Source organism: Pezoporus occidentalis, unplaced genomic scaffold (genome assembly GCF_034315485.1).
Source record: "Pezoporus occidentalis ecotype Australia unplaced genomic scaffold, CSIRO_AGI_Poc_V1 ctg169, whole genome shotgun sequence".
In the NCBI taxonomy this organism is placed as follows: domain Eukaryota; kingdom Metazoa; phylum Chordata; class Aves; order Psittaciformes; family Psittacidae; genus Pezoporus; species Pezoporus occidentalis.
In genome coordinates this window covers 1,089,025-1,115,398 of record NW_026913521.1, presented here as the reverse complement: position 1 = coordinate 1,115,398, position 26,374 = coordinate 1,089,025, and the positions used below count along the sequence as shown (strand labels likewise).

Here is a 26,374-nt window from a genome sequence, read left to right as displayed (position 1 = left end):
TCTGTTCAATTCCATTGAATCAATTTTCCTGTTACACACAACCTACATAATGCCGAAAAACACAAACACATTTGCAAGGCTTCAGTGCGGTAAAGGTAGGGCTTCAGTAAAGGCAGATGAGAGCCATAGTCATAAATACTACTCCTGTTTTCAGAGAAGAAAAGAGACAGAGGTAATCAAACCAAACTCCCTAACTGGTTCAAAGAGCTCTGGAGGCATATTCATCTTGCTTCTACAAGCAGAAGAGGGAAAGAAAATTCCTCTCATTTTCATAACTATTAATTCACCAACCAAGTGAGAGAAAGAGAAATGAAGAATTCCATCCTGTTACTCTTATTCAGTATCCTGCCCTAGGAAAAAAAGAGAACGCAACAAAGTAAATCAGAGATTTGCCTCTAGTCCCTATTGCTGTGCTAACAGAAGCAGACGGAGGAATTAATACTATAGGAACTCTCTCCAGTTATCCCTTCTTTGCCTTTATTTACTCTCCTATCAACAGATCCATCTAAAACGCCATCTCAGAAAAAAGGAATGTGTAAGGCATACATAAAGAATGGATCAATCACTACTACTATTAATTGGCCCTCTCAGTGGTTTGCTTAGTAGCATCTAAACCAGAAAACGCTGTATGCAACAGAGACACAAGCTTTTCAAGACTGCAGGATAATATTGCTTAGAGCTGAAAAACCCTTGCACTGAATTCCACACTTACTCCCTTCAGCTTTTGTCTGCTTTTGAAAGTCCACATGAAATTCTGTAAAATACCAAGCTCTTTCTGGAGGAAAAACCTATTTCCACATTAAAAACATTGTTTTGCCCAATTAAATATTGCTGCAAAGGACCGTAACCGATGCAAGTAATACTTATTAGAACCTTGTAACCTATAAATGGCTGAGATCTATGCTTTCCCACTTTGCACTCCATCTAGCGAAGCCTATGTCTTCCTCAAATCTGCCAGCTTTAGAACTTCAAGAGCTCTTACTATCACACAGGAAGGAAATGACTAACTTTGCCTCAATAGCAAACCGACAGCAGGCTGTGCTACCTCAAACATGCAACATCCAATCAGGTTTGCTTGTAGAACATATATTACCCATAATAAACAAAGAAAATGGAAAAATCCTGCTCTACTGATAGCTTAAATCCTGTTTTGGCAAGACTCAGTTTACTGTGTGTCACTATTTTCTACACACAGTGAAAATGCTCCTAGCTCCTTCAGTAACTCAGTGTCTAAGCACAACTGATAGAAGGAGACATTGAGAGGCTGGGTTCATTTCACCAGTTTGAATTAGGAATCAGGAATCTAGATACCCTCTAGAGAATGGAAAATGGTCTGGTTAAAACTTCATGCCACCATTTTATACTTCCACCTTGGAATGCCCTCTAAAGATTGGTTTCAAGCCACTACTCACAGCTTAGGTTCCCTCTAGGGTAAATGGAGAGAGGTTTGTCCCTTCAGATGCCAGTGTCCATACAGGTGATTAGAACAATATTATTCTGTTTTCCCATATTGTTTAAGAATCTGATTCCCAGATTTCAGAACTTGTTAGAACTGCCATTATTAAATTATATGTGAAGGTAAATGAGAATTGAGAGAGGTGAACAATGAGAGCTGGACACAAAACACTAAAGAGGAGAAAGCCAAGACTTGGGGATGAAAAACAGTGAGGTCAAGGGCAAATGAAATACAAAAAGGGAACAGAAAAAGAGAAAGAATGTTAAAGAAAGGGGAACTCAACAGAATTAACTGAGGAACAGAAGTGAGATAAGAACAGGAAAGACTTTAGTGAAAGTAAAGGGAAGGAATGTGGGGTGTAAAGCAAACAAAGGGATAAACAGGGAAGGCCCCTCCATGGATCCTGACACATTAGAAATCAGTGTTAGCTCTCAGCCTGCAAATCAAGCTAATGGCACGATAAGTTAAATGAATAATTTACCACAGGAGTTTAATGCATCTGTTTTAAAGGATTTGTGAAGCAGCAGTGGAGAGCTGAAAGCCTGACATATAATAAATGCGTTAATCTACACATCCTCCATCCTGTTGCGCGTGATGACGGTGAGGACAACAGAAATCACTGTGCTAACACAGTACAAATATGTTTATATAGCCAGCCTCTTTTTCTTGAGTGCAGCATTAACTACTGACACGAGCATTTCCTTTCAACTAATGTGTGTTAAAAGCCAAGATCTAAGACAGAAGCTGTCATCCTCAGGCTGCTGGGGGCTCGTGCGAATGCTGGCCCAACAAATGCTTCAAAAGCCATTACTAGGTCCCAGGTTAACTTTCCCTTGAGACTGACTCCCTCTCTTTTTAAAACTGATGGAGATTCTCACTACCCGAAGAGGAGAAGGCACAGCTGGGGGCAAGTGCATAGTTCTGTGTGATTATGAGGAGTCCTGAATTGAAAATTCAAGTTACTTAAACATGCAAATGGATTTGATGACCGCAGGCTAGGTCCCACTAAATGTGTGCTCACATTACAAATCCCACCGCATTCTTTAGCGCAGAGAACCAGTGTTCATAAGGGATTTGCATAGACTGAGCTATATAAGAACCTGGTGAGGACAAAGATTCATTAGCTGACACCTACATATGAAACTCTCATAACCTTTGCACAGAAAGCCTGACTCTCATTGGTGTTTTTAACACTTCTGTTAATACAAGTCACATAAAACAGGAAAAGAGGAAGAAGTATAGCTCTGCCATACAAAACTGCTACTTAGTCTATTTGAAAACCTGACACTTTCTACTTTCTACAAACTTACATTACATGAGTTTAAAGAAATAACAAAATGCAGAGAGAGAAGAACACCTTCCATGTAGGCAGATAACGATTCTATGTAGGTGATCCTCTCATCCCCCAAAACAGTGAAAGGATGGGAGGACTCCGCTCTAACAATCTCCAAATTCGGCATAACTGACAGTAAATGTGTAGGCCATTCTTAGAACTGAAAAGGTTACACTCCAGGCTTGAATACTGTCAGATAATCGCACTGTAATTCACTGTGGCGATTTAACGATTCAGTTAAATATCTTAAATGCACTAAGGAAAGGTATAATAGCTCACCACCTAGCTCTGTGAAGACTTACCCATTCACGTTTAGCTCTTAATTGCTAACAGTATATTCTGTTGGATCAAATACTGTCCAGTTTCCCAAGGGTGATGATTGCTATGATTCACATATACATTTTGTTCATTTTAAATGCACAGCTTCACATAGATAGGACAGATATCTATACCTTATTCACTTTGTGACCTCTTTGTAACTATTACTTTAAAAGAGACCCTAATTTTATAGAACAGACTCCTGTCTTGCACATACTAGCTTGACTGTGGTTTGAAGAACGACACGCACGCCTTACATAGCCAATACCTGTAGTCCTTCTGCCTCAAAGTCACTGGAAGAAGTAAGCTTCACTCCTAGTTGCAGACTGCCATAGTCCTTTATGTTCTGCTCATTGACAAAATCCTCTGTCCTTGTAAGCTTGCTTAAAGCTGCATGCATGTCTCAGAGAACAAAACACGCAGAAGATGCCATTTGACAAGAGAAAGTCTATGACAGACCACAAGCAGCCTGCTCTAAGAAGGACAAAACCTCACCAGGAATCAAAAGGAGCTCGCTATTTTATTGCTGGAAATTAGAATTCTCCTTTCACATGGAAATGGCTGTACTCGTTTTATGAATCATTTTTCCCACTTATGGTTTCTGGTCACCTCCTCTTCTTCCTGCTCTGTGTCCTCTCTCTTCTTGTACCAGTGTCACAAGACTGTGTCACGTAGCTCTGGAAACATACACCCACCATCCCCTCTCTCAAACTTGCTGTTTATAGTACATAGAAAGGTGCTGGGGGCTGCCTTACTTCCCTTTTCTTCTGAACAGAAGTTGTGGGTAACTTTCAAATACGACACCACTGCAGAGGAAAGTCTTAGAGGAAGTGTCCTCAAAGCCACAGGGAGCTGCGTGCTCTGGATGGTGCAGGGAAGAGCTGAGGAGCACCTCAAATAGGTCATCCTGTAGTGCAGATAATAGAGGTGGATTTCATTAACAATTGTTGTTGACCAATTCTATGTCACCAAAGAAACCTCACTGTAATGCCTGCAACTGAGAGCAGTAAAGCAATCTCTGGAAAACAGAGACAGTTCCCTTTCCATCCTTCTTGAGGGCTCTTTTAAGTTGCTACTAGAGCAATTTAAACAAAAAAAGGTCTGATTCTTCACTTAATGGGACTGGTACTTATGAGTGGCAACTTCTCTATGACCTTGTCTTGCCATCTTGGGGACGAGATACCAAATACTTGGCAAGTCTATATTTCCTCCCTTCAAAGCACTGCAAGGAGGAATTAAGCATCTTCCATTGCTTTCTCCATAACTAACTCCATTGGCTCTGATGAGAGAGAATAAAAGCTGTAAAGCTTTCATGTGGAAAAGTTATCCCAGAAGAATTAACTGACCATTGGAAGAGACTATAAACTCTGGTCTCATCAGGAACCTCGGGTCAGTTCAGCTCATGGCGATGAAAAGACCAAAGCAGCACAGTACTAACATGGCAAGAAATCTGGCTATCCATCTCCCCCTGGCTACGTCCTAGAGAATGAATCAACACAAGGAGACTTCCACCGAATTCTCTGCTGTCTGTGGAAATAAATAGTTGGGAGAACAGCAACTCCAAAGCAATGCCAGAATTAGCATCGAGACTGCAACGCTCCATCTGTGAGCATTCCAGTCTTGAAGCACGGGCAGCTGCTGTCAAAACAACCTCTACAAACAATATCACAAAAGCAAGATTTGCAGGATTATAGACACGAAAATCCTGATCTTTAGGGGAATTTACAAAGGGTTGTAATCAACTACAAGTCTGTGCAAGCTTAGTTGTATTCTCCTAACTTATGCCTTGAAGCATAACAATTCCATATGTGCTATCCCCATTACCTCATAGTATCACAAGGTAACAAGGAAAGCATTTGTGGAACGTGAAAAGCCTTTGTTTTGATGCGGTGTTGTATTTGTGCACAAAGGGAGGGTACAGGCAATAAAAGCACTAGTAAATGGCTAGCATCCTGGGCTGCATCAAAAGGAGCATCAATTAGGAGGGTGACCAGCAGGTCGAAGGAGGTGATCCTGCCCCTCTGCTCTGCTCTCTTGAGACCTCACCTGGAGCACTGTGTGCAGTTCTGGTGTCCTCAGCATAAAAAGGATATGGAACTGTTGGAACAAGTCCAGAGAAGGGCCACGAGGATGATCAGGGGACTGGAGCACCTCCTGTATGAAGATAGGCTGAGAAAGTTGGGGCTGTTCAGCCTGGAGAAGAGAAGGCTGCGTGGAGACCTCATAGCAGCCTTCCAGTATCTGAAGGGGGCTTATAGGGATGCTGGGGAGGGACTCTTCATTAGGGACCATAGTGATAGGACAAGGGGTAACGGGTTAAAACTTAAACAGGGGAAGTTTAGATTGGATATAAGGAGGAAGTTCTTTACTGTTAGGGTGGTGAGGCACTGGAATGGGTTGCCCAGGGAGGTTGTGAATGCTCCATCCCTGGCGGTGTTAAAGGCCAGGTTGGACGAGGCCTTGGGTGCCATGGTTTAGTGTGAGGTGTCCCTGCCCATGGCAGGGGGGTTGGAACTGGATGATCTTAAGGTCCTTTCCAACCCTAACTATTCTATGATTCTATGGCTCCCACAGGTGAGGATCAATTTCCCCTGTTTCTCATTCTTACTCACGGGCACCACTTGTAAGCAGGGTCAGATTTTCAAAGGGTGCAGGTAGCATTTAGGCATCAAAAGAAAGGGCCGTCTTGTTGCAAGACTTGCCACAGTGTGGGATAAGACACTGTTAGGAATAACAGAGCTGTGAGTGCTAAGCATTTTGAAAAATCAGGTCTTTCTTACACACTTAACTTGGAGCTGAGCTCTTTCAAAAAGCTTTTTGCAACTGCAGCATTCTTCAAATGCTAAGCATTTGAAAAATGGGCCTTTAAAGCTTTGTGAGGTGCTAATTTTTACATGAATAGGAAACTGCTCTATATAGCACCTATAAATCTGGCTGGCAGCGGTATTTAAGTGGTTCTGATTCTCCAGTATTACACAACATCTCCAGCAGCACAGATCCCACAGGGAAGAGTGCAGATGCTGTGTGCCAGTGCTTACCTGTATTAATTCCAACCCTTCTGAATCCATGAAATAAATATTCTGCCAGCTAACAGGTCACGGTAAACACTGCTGATGCAGCAATCTCTTTTCAGCATATTGTCTCCAATTCCAATTGAGATTTTAAGACTTAAATGACATTTTAAGCTTTGAAACCTCTGAGAAATAACACAAGAAAGGTTCTTTCTACATAACTGATAAAATTTCTTTCTATGAGACACAAAACTGTTTTTCTTATGCTCAAAATGTAATACAGGATCAAAACCATACGAGGCTTTAGATTAGATTCTCCTTCCATCATTGTTTCCTCTATTTACCTTCTCGCCCCAAAGCCGGTAAGTTCAGCGTTGCAGGATCTACACTGCTGACTCAGCTAACGGAGCCCGAACTCATACAAACCTATTTAAAACAGGTCCAATGGTTTTATTTTCTGTCATAAACATGAAATTTAATTAGCATCTCACTGCTAATGAAGTCACCATGAAGGATGAGACTGAGGAATTAGGCACAGGGATGGAATGTCAAGCATACAACAACTGTTATGCAGGAGGTGGTTGAACTCCTGCTTCCCTCCACTCAGGTTTCATGTCTTTTAAGAATCATGTGCTGTGTTTACAGGTTCCCTTCCTTGATGGCAATGCCCTTCTATCTTCTATGGCTGTAATTACTCTAGCATGATGCATGTGAAGTACAAAATAACGACAGATAAGGTTCACTCTGGATGAGAAACAGAAGCAAGACAGAGCAAGTCGGATCTCAATTCAAAACCCTATTTTGTCACAAGCTACCTGGGTCAGTAAGTGTTTCAAATCCTATAAAAGCAATACACTCATCACCTGAGAAAAGGCCTTGTATTATTCTCCAGGGTACTGCAAACATCAGAGAGATAAAAGGAATTATTTTAAAGGAAGCATATGAAGAATTTTAAAAGCCTCTTTAAAATAAGAAATATTCCCAGCCTTTTCATTACCAGCATTCCTAGGAGGTATGGCCTAGGCTGACATCAGCACTGATGTTGGCATTACCAGGTGAGACTGTGTCTCCTGTGAGCTACTCCTATCACCCCTAAAGAGATCCTGAGAGTACAAGAGCTCTCGACCTGTCCTTGCCCACCCATGCATGCTTGAAAGGGTTACATGAGCACATCTCCCTGCGCAGCAACGCAGACGGTTACCCGAGGTGAAGGCAGAGACAGGCATTCTTCTACTGCTGCTCCTCGAGGTGCCTCGGTGAGGGAAGATAAAACACAGAGCATCACAGAAGAGAGGACTCGGTGACAAGTGGGCAAGTACCGTGGGAGAGCTCTGGAAGGGCTGGTGAGCTGCAGTAACCACAAACCCAAACTTGCTTCTTGTACTTACACTGAAATTGTTCAGAGCAAGTCAGCGTGGGAGGAAGCGTTCACAGGACCTGTCCTGAGAGCAAGTAATTGTTAGTAACTCCTGGATTGCTAGAGAAGCTCCTGCGGTAGCTCTGCGTGTGGGCTTGCCCCTTGGCTGCTCCCAATGACAACACTCTCTAGGGTAAAAAGGGCTTTATTTCGCTGGTCCTGGTTACTCACAGGTGAGCAACATCTTACTTCTTGTACACTCCCTGGTGGGACTTGAGAGCTGGAAACATTCAAGAACGTGGTCACAGCATTAAAAAAGCTTACGGCTTTGCAACGTGACAAAACCAGTTCTTCCTTACCAGTAATGGCAAGCAGAAGTTAGATCAAGCAATGCTCTATGTACTAAGGCAGGAGCAATCTGGGGACAGTGAACCTTTCTTGGATGCTGTTACACCAATTTTCTCTTGACAATCTCACAATGCTTTAAAAGTTCTGTTCCATTTTCAGGGCAGCTGCCAATGAGTACAGCAGTATCTTCATAGAATCATAGAATAGTTAGGGTTGGAAAGGACCTTAACATCATCCAGTTTCAATCCCCTGACATGGGCAGGGACACCTCACACTAAACCATGTCACCTAAAGCTCTGTCCAACCTGGCCTTGAACACCACCAGGGACGGAGCATTCACAGCTTCCTTGGGCAATCCACTGCAGTGCCTCACCACCCTCCCAGTAAAGAACTTCTTCGTTATACCCAATCTACCATACCAGCTTCATACCAGCTTTAAGGATCAGCAGAGTGGGTAAATAATACGTATCCACATGAGGGATGGAGGAAGGTGTAAGTAACCCACTTCTAGATATGTAGAACGTAATGCAGAATGCCAAGATGTGGCATCACAGCCCACAGAGTCCGATGCTCTGATCCGACTCTTTATAGCAGCTCTATATGCAGAACCAGAGGGTCAATTTTGGACCGCCATGGCCAAAACACAGCACAACAACCTAAACAACCTGTGCTACTACAGCCAGCTGTATGTGTTAAGCATTCTCCACAAGAGAAAAGAAGTGGAAGAATGTCCCAGGTGAAAATATGACATTGTCAGTGAGGTCTAGAAACCTTGCCAAAGCAAAATGACCCATCTCTGCCTTCCCTCTGATCTTTTCTTTCTTCCATTTGCTGTGCTTGATGAATTGCTTCATTTCCCTTAGGATCGGTCACCAAGCAGAGGTGATGGATACCTTCAGTTCTAACGTATGCTGTATACAGAGGAGTTTGTCAGCTATCTTCACTTGCCTGATGAAACTACCACACACGGAATGGTAATCAGAATCAGAGAGGAAGAGGAAAGAAGATATTGGATAAGACAAGTGAGGCAGGTCAGACAAATGGGTCAGCAGAGAGGGCCTGGGATGTCCTGTGAGGACCAGAATACAGTAACAACCCCCCCTCTGCCTTTTCTCATGTTCTTTCCTCAAAGTAGTTGAATGTTCAATTTATCTTCATTGCTCCAGTCCCTTCATGCAGAGACTTAGGTCTGTGCTGATGAAATTAGCTACTTAATAGGTTTGCATCCAACATGTCCTGCTCAAATAGCTCTGGATTTATGCACTGTGATCATGTCATAATGATGCAATTGCAACGAGTTTGCATTTTTCTGCATTACAGAAAGTTCTATGATGTATCAAGAGCCTGCCCTTCAATTCACAGACTTCAAGTCCTTCAATTGACAGCCTTCAAAGAGGCATTCAAATTCTGGTGCCTCGTATCTTAGGTCTAGTATCTCCCAATTGTTCTTTGCAGATGAAAAAGCTCAGTCCTTCCTGACACCACATTCTCACATGCCATCTGAAGTAAATTTTGAGCCAGTCACTGCTCTCACAAGTGTGCAACCCTGGTTGCTCAGTGATTCAGTGACAGCGCTGCTGTCAAGAGCATTTACTGCAGCAAAACGGCCTGGGTACTGCTCTCACTATGGATACGGGCAAGTCACAAAGACACCAGTCCGTAGTGTAACATCCCATAGGAAAATGCTCAAGTATCACTTTTCCTTCAGATCACAGACTTGTAGATTCAAAGAACCCCAAATGATTCAGTGATTCCAGCCTTGCAGGAAATGTAATACTTCTTCACCTTTTTATAACACCTGAAGCAGAAGACAAACATACTTCTTTCTGCCCTAAGATAAAGTTTATATATCTTTTGTTTCACACCACATTGATAGCTTTCATGACATAAATTGCAAAACTGAGAGAATAAAAGAGAATGAAATTAAACCTTGTACAATAAAACATGTAAGTTTTGGTCTGCCTGAAAAATATGTAACTGGAAATACTGGAATATGCTCAAACACACCCAAAATCTCAAACCATTAAACACTGAGACTTATTCTGACTTGTTTTGGCAAGAACTGTGAAGGAAGACTAGCAGTGAAGAATCTTATCTTAAGCTTGTTTTTTAACAGGGGAAAATCAGCTCTGCAATGGTAAAAAAGGTGGAAAATGTTTATGGAATTATGTATTTTCAGTCAGTGCAAGTCATCAGTGAAATGAGTTTGGTGATCTAACTACATCATTATAAGGTATGAAAAACATATGGAATGGCAACTACCTTGATGCGGCGCTCTGGGACACGGGTTAGTGTTGTTCTTGGCAGAGGTAGGTGAACAGTTGGACTCGATGATATTAAGGGTCTTTTCCAACCTAAATGATTCTATGATTCAGAAAAAAGCCAAGGGATAGAGATGGAGGCAGCAGCTGCTGGATGGACACTGTGACTTGTTCCTGGAAAAGACTGGGATGCACCAATAGACTCTGGAAGGGATCCATGCAAAACTGCAGCCAGGGAGGAAGCATTCTGTTAAACACAGACTTCAGTTTGGTCAGTGAATGGTGGAGGTCACTGGTATTTTAACTGAGATATTAAAAGCCTTCAAATGATCTTATAAATGTGATCATCAGCGCACTGCAATTTGGAAACGAAATGCATTTGGTGCAACCTTTAGGAAAAGAGTTGAAGCAACCTTTGGGTGTCTTCCCAGTTTGCTCAGAATTCACAGAGAGAAGCATCTAAAACGTTTCTTTATTTGCGTTTCAAACCCTGGAGGAACTCAACTTTTGTGCTTAAATATAGCAAACGTGTGTAACAACCTATTAAGCACACTCATACTGATTGCAAGTATGGGCACAGCTAGATTAGAAATGTTTATACACATACAGAGCTGTAAAAAACTGAGGTGGAAACAATCCATTAAGTGCTAACGATAACCACACATGTACTGCTCGCGTACGGCTTTTTCTGCATCCAAATGGGAACAAATCCTGATCCCATTTTAAACAGCGACCTCACGTTAAATTTACCCTTCAGTGCCTCAATTGCAACCTGAGGAAGATTTGCCAGCAAACAACCGGCGCTCAGGAGGCCGGTGGGAATCCTCTCATTGCTTACACTGAAGCTGTATTTCTCCCCTGAACTACAAAAGCCCCAGGGCTGACTACCAGACCCAGACGTATAACAAGTATCTTTGGGTAAGGCCAAACTGGCCTCGGGGACCAGAACAAACACATCTGCTAACACTACCCAGTGTTGCTTTACACAGACAAATTCAGTGAGGCAACGATTACTACGAATAATATCACATACACGGCTGTCTATACATTTATCCTTTTGACACAACCAGAATGTTATAGCATTTCACTTGACATTTCTGCTGGATTTCCAGGGAGATCTGACAAATTTCTCTTTCCTTTTGAGTTGTTAAAGAGACTCCTAGAGGTGAGACAGCATTAGAAAGAACTGCCCCATCCAGCACTGCCGATAAAATAGCGTTTGCAGGACTAACATAACAAGACTATTCCCTTTACTATATGTTCAGCAGCAATAGCAGACAATGTACAGCACGTTGCCAAGTTTTGGTGCTATTAGTAATATACTTTTATGAGCTGTGGGAAAAAAAAAAACCTTTGTGTTTGCCTTTCATATAAAAAAGTACAAAGGCCTTACTCACTGGTAAAATGTTAAGTACACCCCTTGCAGATCACTGAGCATATGAGCCCATGGTACTCACAAGGTGTCACCATCCCTAAAGGCCAAATATTTGGGAGAAGATTTATGAAAGAAGAAGAGTGTTCAAAAATCAAAGTTCAGGAAAGACCTTTATGCTAAGCTAAAGTCAATGTGAAAACCTCCAGCCAAGGAGCAATGCCCACGGCTGGGACACACCATGACCGGGCATATGGCAGATCTGCTGTTTAGTCAAACTGCACATCAAACAGACTGGCATCATAGTCTCCTTTTGCCTGAGGAGCAAAAGTGAGAGGGTAACATAGGGAGAGAATACAGAAGAAAGAAGCAGAGAGAAAGAAGCTTTTATCACTCATTGGCTGTGTGCCACAGAGACCAATTACATTTGACAGCAACCATTATAATTCCAGAGTCCTTGAACAAATCACAAGCAGAAAGGTTACCTTACTGAAAATGTTCATTGCCATTAAATAACTGACCCAGACTACAGGGTGAAGGCAGCGCTTAAGAGAGAGTTTGGGAGGAAGGGAAGCGATGGAGAACCTTCTTATGTGCACATCTGAGAAAACCCCACAATTTGTTCTGAGAAAGGAACTGCAGATTCACTGCAGATCAGGTGTTCTCAGCCAAGTGGTCGGAGTTCTGAGACTGCAATTCCTACAGACATGCTGCTGTTACCAGTGGTAAACCCCAGCTAAACCTCACCAACTTTGTGAGATTTATGGGTTTACCTTCCGGTTTGAAAGTCATGAGGCCTGGTCCCCTATTCCTTGTTGCTTTGAAGTTTAGATTGCTATGGAGGCAATCTACAAAGAAAACTGCCACGGGTCAGATACCACATTGGTGACACAACCTTAATGATCCCATCTAACTAAACCATTCGTATTTCATGAAACCTGCATTTCAATATCAAAGAGTTGAGACATGCTAAAAAGTGGATATCTTGTTCTCTCTCAGTAACATAGGCATAATGCTAGGAGAAATGAGGATCTCTATAGATTTCATCCTCTGTGTGCAACCATTCTGTATGGATGATGAAAAATTTCACCAAGTAACTGTATATAAAGCAAGGTCATTTGGCATATCACATTCAGGTTTCTTCAGCATATCCCAGTTATGTGGGACGCATCCTTCTACAGAAGGTTCAAATTGCCTTTAACAGGTATGTGCAGTCAGATGGTTCCCTTTCCACCTATGTTGAAGGTTTATTTTCCCCTTGAAGCTAATTGGAAGTGACCATTTGCGTAAGACCAAGGGGTCAAATGTGGTTCTGAATTTATGTTCTGGGGTTGGCAATTAGATGGAAAGGTTCCAGACCCTTTCTAGCTGAAACTTGTCCTCCACCAAACTCAACAAACTAGCTACACACACACACACACAAATGCGTTGCTAGCTCCAGGTCCCCTTGCAACTATCACAACACAACTTTGACATTGCCCTTTTCTAACTGAACATACACAAACTGTCAGGATGAAAAAGGAAAAGAAGAGAGAGACAGAGAGAAAGAAGAGATGCTGTGAACGAAGAGATGCTGTGAACGAAGAGATGTTGTCTCTGTCAACTGATTTCTAGGAGACATCAAGGCCTTACAAAAAGGACCAATAATAGGGGCATAGAATACTGACAAACAAAGGCATAAAATCATCATTCAAGTTTTGCAGAATGACTAAAAGCGCAAGTAGTTTTCACATCACAAGATGAGTTGTAACAGAGAAGGAAAGAGTCATATTAGACCTGTATGTGTAAAATGAATATGTCTCATTTTATGGTTCAATGGACTCATCCCAAGATCCAAAAGACAAAGATATTTTAAGGTACTTGCTTCTGTATTCACAAGACAATGCTCACAGCTCAAAGGCCACCGTTTGCTAGCTCTGAACCAGGAAGGATATCTTATAATTGCAAAGATGAAATTTAAGCTCCTTTCACTGTCACGGAGATGGACAATCTGAGAGAGCAGAACAGATCACTGAGAGAATTCTCCACTAATAATTCTCTTATTAATTCAGCTGAGTTTAATAAGTGCTCCTTATTCAGTCCCCAAAAGCTCTTATCAGAACATCCCCAGAAATAAATCCTCAGTCTCAATAGTCCTGCTTGGGAAGGCGAAGCTAAGAGTCTTCATCACAAAAGAATGTACTTATTTGTCATATCTGGTTCAAAGCTTACAAACTTAAGCAAGGAATAATAGCAGCCATTGTCCTTGGATGCAGTGTTCAGCCATGCTTGGTCTCGGTGCCTCACCAATATATCTGGTATAAAAGAAATGAGCTGTTTGCAGATCGTAGGAGTAAAGTTACTCTCCCACTACACCATTAGAGCTGAGAACCTCTACCTCTGAGATTTGGAATCCCATGGGAATGAACAGGACAAAAACTATGCCAATGTCACACCAGAAGTTCTGCTGTGGAGCAGGATTTAAAACTTACTAAAGTTTAGTAAAAAGGCATCAACCAGAACTGCATTTATGGTTTCCCAAAGATGTTTTGGATTGTCCTCGCCTGTTTTGAAATCTACTTTCGGTACCATCATTAAGCTCTTCCTCTGCTGCACCTTGCATACTCTGCAAAGGAAAGGGGAGCTGAGAGACTGCAGTAACTTCCCCCAGTTCCCCTACAGGTACTCAGTGGGGATGCTAAGACAGCAGAGAGTAAGACCATCTGCATCAGAAGTTCCTCCCAATATGAATGCAACATCAAGATAAACATAGATAAGAGAAATCTGGTGGAGAGTTGTGGCAAGAACTTAGGAAGGAGTGGGTTGATAGAGAAGGGACAGAATATACAAAGTCAGGGCAAGCTGTATGTGTGAGCGGAGATGAGACTACGGTGTGTTATAGGTGTTAGAAAATCCTGTGTGAGACAGAAAGAAACAGAGAGACAGGATGGTAGTGGTTATTTGTCGTGAATGAGTAAGTATGGAAGGAAGCCATGCAAGTAAAAAGTCTTGTATTTCGGGATGCACCCCCAAACCTGTAAACGTGCAAATCCTGTGCATGTACATGAAAGGGATAGACAGGAGAGCAGCATGTGTGTGCAAGGACAACCCACTGGAGAGGCAACACCAGGGTGTGTGCAAAATGAACTCAGAAGGCCAGCAATGTCTGCTGCGTACATGAGAAAGCGGATGGAGTAGGAAGCAGGAGTGTGTGTGAGAAGCCAGAGGAGCAAAGGGAAAGAGGAACACAACACAGAAAAGGAACTGACAGAGGGGAAGGAAAGATGAAGAACATGGGGGAGGATGTACAGTCTATTGCACAGGCAAGAGCGAGAAGGTGGAGAGAAAGGAAAGGAACGAACAAGGGAATCATTTGTCACACAGAAAATAAGCTTGATGAAAAACAGGCATAAAAAGACTGAAAAAGATAATCAGAGGTGCATTAGGGTTGAGAGAAGAACAAAGGGAGTGAGAAGAACAATTAGAAGAAAAAAAACAAGAACTATATTATTAGTTAACAGAAAGCATAAATCCCCAGTGAAGAGATTTAAAGAAAAGGCTAGGGCGTAACACACAATGGGTAGAACCAGAAATTCCCTGCAGATAGTGCTGATGATCAGTCCTTTCATCTCGCCTCTCTAGACCTCTCAGTGCACGCTTCCTTAAGAACACATCTGCACCTCCAGCTACAGGCTGTTGACCTCATCAAACCCTGAGCTCCAAGTATGGGTGCATGCAAAGTACGAGACCTGCTGAAGGCAAGGAAGGCACAGAAGAAACAGACTCTTGAAAACGAACACAAAAAGGGTGAAAATGGAACTTGGAGTGATTGGAGTCAAGCGCTGTCTCAGCCAGCAGTGAGGTGGAGCTGACCTCTCAACTGCTTTCCTTACCTTGGGTGCTCATGAGTGACTGGGTTGTCTTGCTGCGGCTGCCCCGGGCTGAAGCTCTCTCTACGTCGCCTCCATGCAACAGTCAGTGTCTCCCCAGGAGTCTTGGAGAGGTCATTTGTGCTCTGCAGCTGGTGAGAAGTAAATGAAACACAAGGAGCAAAACACCCCTTGGCCCCTAAAGCACCAAGAGTTTAGGGAGAGCTGGGAATGCAGGAAGCCAGTGCATCGGTGTCGGAACGTGCAAAGCACAGCACAGAAAGTAAGAAAAAGTGTGTCAGAGGCTGGGAGGGGCAGAGAAGGAAAATGCAAAGATCTGACAGGAAACCAGACTATAAATCTGCTTCGGGTTTTAAAAAAACCCACATTTCTGCTCCCCAGCGACAGAGCCTGTTTGCAAATGACTGCACGCAGGTGACAGCAGAGCTCTGAAGTACCGCCGTAAGCAAATCAAGAGGCACCTTTGGCCCTTCCCCAGGCAGAGCAGCGGGCAGAGCTGGCAGCAGCACAAACGGCTGGCTCAGACATAACAAGGAGGCTGCCTCCACTGCTTCTCTTCCACTTCTCCAGACTTTTAGTGCATGCTTCCCTCAGGCAAAAGGGGACACGCTGAATGCCAGCCTTACCCGTGCTGTGCCTCTCCAACCACAACGCAGCAGCCCATGCTTCGCAGGGCACATGCTGGCTAGAAAACAGGCAGGAAAGCAAATAGAAAGGACTAAAGAAAACAGAGGTTCAAGAATAATTCCAGGCCAAAGGAGTTCTGGGTTTTTCCCAGGTTTCAAAGGCTTTTCAAGAAAGCATCTATTTTATTAATAGCTGCTTTTGCTAAAAAGGGAGTCAACAACGTTTACTTTATGCAAACATTAGATTATTTTACAGTCGAATGATACTTTAAATTATATATTTTCCAAAGGGAGTCTTTGCTGACATAAAGAAGCCGCAGTATCTTCTGCTGCTTTAATGCTTGACTCCAGGCTTAAGGCCACACATGCAAATCCAACCCAGATGAGTCTCATTGATGACATTTACCTGCTAGGATGCAATGACACCCCTCCATAAGAAAGCCAGTGAGAGCAAAGTCAGTCGGATCTTTCCCTTACTGTTCTCCCAGTCCTGCAGGCGCAGGAGTCACCACCACTGCTAGAAACATCCTTCAGTGCTGTTGCCATCTTGCTCAGGGATCTTCAGCCTGTATCATTTGCTTCATGTGCTGGTTCTTCTGCCAATTCAACCTCCAGGGGCAAAACAAGGCTCAGTTGCTCCTCAGGCTTTACTCTTTGCACTGGGTAGATGGGCTCAAGTGAAGCCTCAGTGGAGTCAGCCATAGGTCCTGAGTAGGTGAGAATCAGAGGAAAGACCCCTTGAAGGAAGAGTTACATGTGTATAATAGGGATGCAAGTTTGCAAGGGTGACTCTATGTATGTATATATGTTGATATGTACACGGGTATGCTTTTATCTCACAAGAGAAACTAACAGAAATAAAAGCAGAAGCACTAGGGATAATAAACATGAGTGACCTACAATAGATTATCTAGGAATGTGGGAAGGGAAAAATGATAGTAATGGAGTGAATGAGAAAGAAAAAAGCAGTTGTTAGAGAATAAAGGGAAAAACAACACATGGAAAGTAATACAATAGTACAGTGGAAAAACTATCAAAGGATACAGCAGCGTCAAAGACAAGAGAATGGAGGAAGTGAGATGCTAAAGTAAAAAGAAGAAATACAAGGGAGAAATTACACTGCTCAAAAGTGTCCATTACAACAGTCAAAAGTGGTCTTCCCAAACTGACAACTTGAACGCCATGAAAATCATGAGGGAGCAGAGCATATTCCAGAGAGCAAAATGCATCAGGCAGCTCTGCTTTAATTCTCCCTTATTGTTCCTCTAATTTCATGTGTTTGCACATGGACTGGTGAGAGCTAAATTTGTCCATAAGGGCCATAATGAAAGGATTCAGTAGGGATTTTAGTTCTCTAAATCAAGAGCTCAAATACTAAGGAAGGCCGGAATTTCTGCCTCCAACAGCAATGGCAGAAGATGCTACAGCCCTAAGTTCCAGTGAGGACAATATATTATGCGCTACTTGCTTTCCTGTGTAACTTTACCAAAACTCACTTTCAAGTGAACGTGGAGCTGCAGGAAGGCTTCCTGCTCTGAGCAGCCAAAGATCTATACATGAGACAGCTGCACGGGTGAGGTTCTGCAGTTTCTGACCGGGTGAAAGCCAGCGAGACTTTGGAGTGAAATAAGAATCGCGACCTCCAATGACTCCATCAAAACCAGCGCAAGTTATTTCTACTGCTTTCACAGGGGAAGCTGATTTATGCATGCAACTGAGGAACCATTTGAAGCACAAGCAGAGAAATTAAGCCTGATGGCAGGAGGCTTTGTGGTTTCACTTCGATTTAAAAACCCACACGTCATCCACACGTGGTCCCTAACCTGCAAGGAAAACCATGCTAGAAGTTCAAGCCAAAACGCACCAAATCTCATTAGAGCTTTTACCTTCCATCCTTGATTTCTTCAGCAAATAAGGTATCATGCAGTAGACTATAAAACTGCCCTCCAGAGCCACGCAAGGTGTTAGGTATCTATTTGCTCCTGCTTCTGCTATTGTTTTGCTTGATGTTGTAGACGACAAACAGCTTCCAGAAAGCGTAATAACTGTTCTAAAGAAGATTCCACATTTCCCTGGGCCTAAAGTGACACCCCAGAGACGAAGCAATTACCCAGTGAAGCCTGAGCAGCTTTAAGGAATAGGTCACTGAAACTCAAAGGACCTAAAACGCTCCTAATCATAAAGACTTTACTGGCAAACTGAGATTACCTGAGCGGGATCCAGTCATCAATCACAAAGGCACATGCAACTGAGCGTCAACTTTCTTTCATAAGAATATACAATCTTAATCCCAGTTTTCAGTTTTAAACAATTCTCTCAAGCTATAAAAATGCTATGGCTGAAGTTACAGTTCCTTGAGGCTAGAACACTGAAGTGATGGGTTTTAGACAATGTAAGTGTAGAAAATAATCATGTTCTCTTAGGCAACAAGAAAATCCAAGGAAATGCAGATGCCACACCTAAAATAGAAGCAAAAAGCTGCAGAAGCTGAAGCAGGGGGGTTCCTGACCAACTGTGGGGTCTAGGATCTTGCCTGGTAAAGTTACTCATATCTCAGACAGCAGCGACCACGGAGACTTATATAGAAGGGTGAACACTGGAAGGACAGCTAAAGTAAGCGCTGGAAACATGGTACTGAGAAAAAGCCCAGAAAGCTTTCTGAAGCAGTCTGGCTGAAACAAAGGATACGTGGATGTTTGATTCAGCTCTCTTTTGTTATTTTTGACCTATTTCTGCTTCTCAGGGAAGCGGGGATAAAAGGAAAAGAAAAAAAGGAAAATTCCTCCCTTTGTTTTTTGGTAAAAACCCTCAAAGACAAACCTCTGCCAGCTAGTTCTTTCCTTATAGGCAAAAAAATCAACTGGAACTTTCAGTTTAAGCCAGCTGCTGACGGTTAAGGAGCAACAATATGTTTTGTTATGGCTTCTCAATCTTCTTTCATTAAACCTGGTACAAGAAACAATACAGAGGAGCTCCACTCATGTCTCCTGGGCACGGCAGGACACACCTGGAGTGTTTGCTGTCTCCCTCTTTCAAAGAGACTTCAGAGAAGGAGAGCGTATTTAGTGCCTTCCCATTGCTTTAATTGTGCATGATCTGAGCCCTGATGGCAAAGTGCATCTTGAGCCCTTTAATGGTGCTGTACCTTCCCTTCCTCCAGGCTTTTATCTTAGGGTCCTTGCATAGAAAAGCCATCAGAATCTCAAGGTTATTCTGTCGTTCTATTAGGGGGATCCAGCACTGCAGAAGACTCAGCATCTTTGATATTCCTCCACACCATTGCTCCTCTCCTAAGTATTTTGCTCCCAGTGACTTTCATACAATAACACTGTTAGTGGGGTCTATAGGGAAAACTGCTCTTGCTGTCTGTCCCACAGGAATCCTATAAAATTAATCCAGTGGAAAGCTCTCCTTGTAGACCATGAATTCTGACAGAAAGCCTTTTACAGAGTCACTTCAGGAGGGCAGGCCATAACTCAGAAGTGAAGCTGCCAGACAGCTTTAAACAGGTGCAGACTGAAGAGCTGGAAAAAAACAACCCAAACCCCCAGCATTTGGAAGCAAAGAAACACTGAACTGTCCAGCTCAATCTGCTGTTCCTTTCCTTCTATCCCCTTCTTCTCCCTTGAGAGCCATCCCAGCTCACGAAGAGACTGCCCTTGACTCCTTATCAGTGTAACAGCCCTGAAAATCCCTGGATACCATGAAATGCATTTCACAAACTAGTGATTTGAGAATGAATATATTGCATCTCTCCTCTGTGCCCGGGCACGGCAGCACCGTATATATTGTTAACACAACCCCTCCAACTCTTTTGAGGGAAGAAACAGAAGTATTAAATATTTTCCATGTTTTACATATTTCATATTATCAGCCTTGCTCAACTGTCCTTAGAGACCATCACTCTTACTTATAGATGCTCACACTTTATCATTTTTTCCTCTGGAGATGTGACTTCCAGAACAGAAGTATTTCCCTATTCAATTTACCAGCCTGTGCATAAACCCCTTGATCTTAGAAAGTGACACACAGCGGGGTTTCTTTAACACCTTTGGGGGTAATGGTTTAAATCCAGTAGGAAAATGTTCTCATCTATAGGTTTATAATACACATTTAAACAGTGTTTCATTGCCTGAACTATGAAATAAGATGACAGCCAAACATATATCAGTGGGGAAAAGGTCGTATAAAATTCTCTCTTTCATTTGACAGTGTTGGGGTTTACATGTGTTTTGCACAAAAATGTACAGTCTCTGCTGAGTTTGACAGTGTTATGGGATTTATCTGTCTGTGTCAGCTGTTAGCATATTCACCCTCCTTTTTATGGAAAAGTTAGGTTCAATTCCATTCCAGAAGCTGGGCTCACAATCTATAGCACAGCAGATAGTGCCTTACAAAAGGACCAGCCCTCAACTGAAGGAAAAAAAATCAGAGAACCATAGAATAGTTAGGGTTGGAAAGGACTTTGAGATCATCTAATTCCAACCCCCCTGCCATGGGCAGGGACACCTCACACTAAACCATTGCACCCAAGGCTCTGTCCAGCCTGGCCTTGAACACCACCAGGGATGGAGCATTCACAGCCTCCCTGGGCAACCCATTCCAGTGCCTCACCACCCTAACAGTAAAGAACTTCCTCGTTATAGCCAATCTGAACTTTCCCTGTGTAAATTTGAACCCATCATCCCTTGTCCTATCACTACAGTCTCTAATGAAGAGTCCCTCCCCAGCATCCCTATAGCCCTCTTTCAGATACTGGCAGGCTGCTATGAGGTCTCCACGCAGCCTTCTCTTCTCCAGGCTGAACAGCCCCAACTTTCTCAGCCTGTCTTTATATGGCTCATAGAATCATAGAAGGGTTTGGGTTGGAAGGGACCCAGATCTATTCTGCTTTTCCTTAGGACAAAGAGAAGGAAGCTCCAGATTCTGTGATGCTCTTTCCAGAAAAGTCAGAATTAATTTAGTGATTACTCCAACCATTCTCTTTTCATTACACATACATTATTCATCAAAACCGGGTATGAGCCATAGCTCAGGTCCTTATGGTGCTCCTTATGCTCTTAATTACATGTCCTTAGGGCTTAAAATCCAAGGATCTTCAAACTTTCCAGACAAAGGATTTAGTTTCACAACAACCAATCAGTTAAGATATTCATATCCATACTCAACAGATGATGAGATGAAGTATGAGGGAGAGAAGAAAGGAATACTCATTCCCTTTAAAAGTGCCAAAATACAGTTTCTTTCACAGAGCTCAATTTTTTTATAATATCATCTGGACTATGTAAAAAAAACCTGGCAAATGTTAAAAAATGGAGGCAAACACACACAATAACAGCTTTTGTTAAAATAAAGGGGAACAGGAGGGACTCTAGTGACTGCTATTGCAAAAAACAACAGAGTTCAGATCATGGTCACTAAAAAATACACTGAAAAAAACCCAATTTTAATTTAACAACTTTCATTTAAAAAATGCTAAATATATTAATCAGTCCCATATGTCATCTTTTGTTGTAAACACAAGGTCATCTTTCCCCACTTACATGACAGTAGCATTGTCAAGATGTATTCTGACTATTAGACTGTGAAGGATTTAACACATCTGGAATGTGAAGGATATTCCATCAAATCTGATATGTAGTAGATGCAAGGAGTGGTGAGTTACTTATTCTTGCTTGGTTGGTTTAAACTGGAAGGTTTCTTGTCTTCTTTATTTAGAGGTCAACATTTATTCTAATTAAGAATATATGCATGTTTTTAATAGAGATAAATTGGAAACAACTGCAGGGGTTTAATGCCTTGTATTCTTCAACATCTTCTCCTTTTTCATACTGTACAGCTCCTTTAAAAGATCAGGAGGAAAACTTGTGCCAAGAGCTTGGAGAAACAAATACACCGCAGAAAAAGTAATACTAAGGTTAATTAATAATACAAGTAATGCAATATCTAACCCAAAAGTTATATATTAATCCACATAGTTTGAATAGTAAGGGGACACTCTCCATAGCTTAAATAGCCAGTGAACTCAGCACAGACCTGGTAGTTAAGGACTTGGTAATTGTACAGACATCCTCTGTGATTCATAAAGACATCCTCTGCAATTCACATAATGTACCAGTGCTTTACCCTCCTCGTCCATAAAGAGAACACGACACCTTTGTACTTGAAACTGTTACGTAAGTGAGATGTACCAAAACGAGGATGTGAAATCCCACGTGAGGATATCATAAGTAAATGTTAGAAAACTAAGAATTCCTACATTGAGTCAAACCAAAGATCTCTCTCTGGCAGAGAACAGAAACTGTATCTTCCCAAAGTTGGATGTTGAAGCCATCCTTAAGGAAACACGCCTCTTCTGCAAAGGAACTGCTGCAGGAACACAAGTTGGTTTGTTACAGAGAAGACATGGATAAGGTTCTGAACCTGGGCTTTTTGAAATGTGCCACAACCAACTTGGGCTAAGTGAGTAATTAAACGGGATTTAATGGGAGTAATTTATTGGGAGTAATGAATAAAGTTATCAGAGACCAGGGGTCAGACTGATACCACCATGTTGTGGTGCCTTATTTCTCCTTATTGTTTTTTAACTAGAACAAGATTTAGCCGACACCATATGCATGGGTCCTGCCAAACCAGCAAGGCTCATTTTTGCAAGCATATAATGTGTTCCAAGCAAAGCACAGGACTGCCTACTGAAGCAGGAGCAGGAGCACTGGAAAAGAGGGCAGAAGAGCAAACAGTGGCTATTTCTTGAGTGGTGTTTAACATCTTGTTAGACTCAACTGGCCAGCACGGCTTACAGCACAGCTCTGGGCTCATAAAAGTCTTCATGATATGCTGCATCAGTATGTGTGATTTCTCTCTGACTTGTTACATATAAATTATGTTTTCATCTTTGGATGTATTTGTTCTTCCAAGCTCTCATGTTCATCTTCCTTTTAACTGTGTAGCTCCCATGGGAAGGACACTAAGCATTCTTGTGGAAGAGCTCTTGAGATGCATATAAATAGCAGTCATATATCACTGAAGATTTTACATATGTGAGATTAAACATAGCCATAAAACTGTATGACTGCTATTTATTGATTCATAAATGAATACCTGGGGTTGAATTCTCAATATCTCTCTTTGAAACAATGGTGCTGATTTCTGGAAGTGATGCTTGCTCTCTGCATAACAACTCTGTGTTAGAAGATGAAATATGTTCATATCTCTATATAGGAATTTCATTTCATTTCATTCCAACGCTCATATACCCATACACATTACAGACCATAAACTTTTTAATAAAGAGTAATTCACTTGGCATTGAGTTACTTCTGATGCACCTGATACAAGAGAATGCAGGCACCACACATCAAAATAAGTAATAGAAATTAAATTAAGCATATAGGCCAAGTCTAGGTTTTTGTAGATTTAAATTGCCACAACTGTAATAATTGCTTAAATTTATTACATCAATAGCTAATGATCACTAATTAAAGCCTGTTTTTATGAGACACAGCACTAATTATTTGGTTCAATGTGCAACTTACACAAAAACTATGTGTAAAACACACAAGACCACTGCTGAGCTTACTGACCCCCGTTCATTCACAGTATGCCTGTGTTATGTTCTGTATGGAGGAGGGAAAGGCCATAGAGATGGACACACTCCTTTCCTGTAAGAGTTTAATCTGAACAAAGTACTTGCCTAAAATTTACAGCACTGCATAATTCTTTAGACTTTAAGAGTCTGAAAAGTTTTGGATAAAACAAAGAACTAATATTGTCTATTCCTGAAAATACATCAAATCATGCATTTATCCTATTTTAGCTCATCAAAATAGGGAAAACTGCTTAGAAACTTTTAGGCTTAAACTTCCAGTGAGTAAAACCTGTGAATTTTAAGAAAGCCAAGTGATTAAATTAGGCTTTCAGCGAGACAAAGAAGTAATAATCCTAAGAGTACTGACAAAAAGAGGGAACTACCATTTTATATTAGGATTTAGGGAATTGCATACTCCCCTTGCAACTACAGCATCAAATTCTTATCCTTGCATGACAAAACAAAGTACGTTCTATATTCTATCCTAGATCTATTGAGCTCTTTCTCTACTCCAATATAATTGAGGAATTCAACTGTTACTCACACGAATCCTGGAGATTTACCCACAATGAAATAGTCCTTTCTCAAAATACACCACCATGCACTCTTTACTAATTACATACCTGTTGTTACAGAACTGCCTTCCTTTCTTCCGCACAGAAGTCATGCATATCTTATGCCACACGTTGTTGTATATCTCTGATCATGAAAAACAAACGTGAGTGCGTGGGGGTATATTTGCTTTCAATGTATTGGCAAACAGGCAACTCAATGTGGGCTTGTTTAGCATCACCCACTTAAACAAGACTGAAAACTCCCTTCAGGAAGGGTCAATAACGCAGTCCAAGCTGTACTAGCTTCCCAGGGAAAAAGCATTAGACCAAGACTATGGTTTGGGTCTTGAGAGCCTAACAAAATGGAGATCGGTTGTCATAAAGGCTGAGAGCTAAGGTATTCTGAGAACCATCAGCCTTCTCGTGACACATTAGGGGACTGGTTTCCTAGTAAGCACTCTCTGAAATCTTTGTCCTCTTCGGTTCTTACACAGCCTGACTCTGGTGACTGCTAGATATAAGATGATCATAAAATGTCTAAAGGAAGAGCTGCAACACAGTTGGATTTTTCTACGGCTTTTAGCTTTAGGAATTGTCTTTTTATATAAATATTGATTCCAGCAATAGTACATTCTTAACTTCAGTACTATTTTTTTCCAATATGGGAATGAATTCAAAAGTAAATAACAAGGAAAAAAGTGTGGGTGCCCAAGGCAGGTAAAAAGACCTGTTTTCATGCATGCGATCGGGGTTAGAGTCCAGCAGAGCTTAAGCACCTCAGGGTTCACTTTCAGGAAGCACAATGCTACAAGAAAAACATGAAGTCTTTGCCTGGCTCCTTAACCACGTGCGTACAAGAGGAGCGGGAAGAGTAAGATGGGAAGGAAACAAAAAGCCTTGCATTCTTAGCAGGCTGGAATCCTTTCCACTAATGCTGTCTTCAGTTCTGCCTGCCAGAGATGTGGATTAGACAGATGGCACAACTGTAAGCAGCTTTTACAACTGAAACAAGCTACTACACAAAACCTGTCCAGGCATCAGCAAATGCCCTTTTGTGAGACCCCTGAAAAACAGTGGTTTAGTGTACGGCTGTATCTGAGTCCAGCTTTGTCCAGCAAGATATTCCTGGTCATCTCTTTAATGAGTGACTGGACTTCCTGAACACTCGTAACTGCGTTAAATTCTTACACACTAGAGGATCCCCATAGACTTTTAGAAGTTCCATCTTTACTTTCAAGTGTGCTGCAGTGCAAGCAAAATTAACTTTGATAAATAACACCCTACTGTACCAGTGAGCACAAAACAAATCTTCTCTACACAGAGAATTAACCCAACACATGACAGTAACAGGCAGATTGCCATTTTCTGGAATCAAATAGCAGATGAGAAAGAGGGTGGATAATCCTCCATTACAGAGGTGTAATCTCATTGAATTTATGTTTTAGTACAGAAGGTCTACAGTTTGTTTCCACAGCCACACAGCCTGTGTATGGAAACACAAAGTAACTAGGTAATAACGCAGTAAACAGGCAGGATTTGGAGACAAGAGGAGCAGCAAGGATGGGTCCGTAAGTTTCATAAGTCCTTGCAGAAACAAATGTACAAGCTGTTAGTAGCCAGCAGATGAAGATCTGCTAGCCAAAAACTATAGCTCCCCATAGCTCTGTATAGACGAGGAAGCAAAATAACTAATTGAAAAGGAAGGGCAGCGAAATTGTCTTTATAACTATTTCATACATACATAAACCTACACCGGGGTCGGAGCAATCCCAGGCACAGCTACAGGTTGGGCAAACAATAGATTTAGAGCAGCCCTGCAGAGAAGGACTTGGGGGTGTTGGTTGATGAGAAAATGAACATGAGCTGGCTTCAGTGTGCACCTGCAGCCCAGAAAACCAACTGTATCCTGGGCTGCATCAAAAGGAGCGTGACCAGCAGGTCCATGGAGGTGATCCTGCCCCTCTACTCTGCTCTTGTGAGACCTCACCTGGAGCATTGTGTGCAGTTCTGGTGTCCTCAACATAAAAAGGACATGGAACTGTTGGAACAAGTCCAGAGGAGGCCATGAGGATGATCAGGGGACTGGAGCACCTCCTGTAGGGAGACAGGCTGAGAGAGTTGGGGCTGTTCAGCCTGGAGAAGAGAGACCTCATAGCAGCCTTCCAGTATCTGAAAGAGGGATATAGGGATGGTGGGGATGGACTCTTCATTAGGAACTGTAGTGACAGGACAAGGGGTGATGGGTTCAAACTTACACAGGGAAAGTTCAGATTGGATATAA

At 42.1% G+C, this 26,374-nt stretch overlaps 1 protein-coding gene across 3 annotated transcripts in view; it reads right to left on the bottom strand.

The window, feature by feature from the left end:
- Positions 1–26,374, bottom strand: part of CARD11 (caspase recruitment domain family member 11) — a 61,829-nt gene that overhangs the window by 30,389 nt on the left and 5,066 nt on the right. The window contains exon 1 of one of the 3 annotated variants that reach the window (XM_062613572.1): positions 15,329–15,651. The exons of 1 other annotated variant lie outside the window; for it this stretch is intronic. In XM_062613572.1, coding sequence (XP_062469556.1) covers positions 15,329–15,341 — 13 coding nt within the window. In that variant the 5' untranslated portion in view covers positions 15,342–15,651. Of the gene's footprint in view, positions 1–7,319; positions 7,710–15,328; positions 15,652–26,374 lie in introns of those variants that run through there. One more of the 3 variants, XM_062613570.1, reaches the window with a different exon arrangement.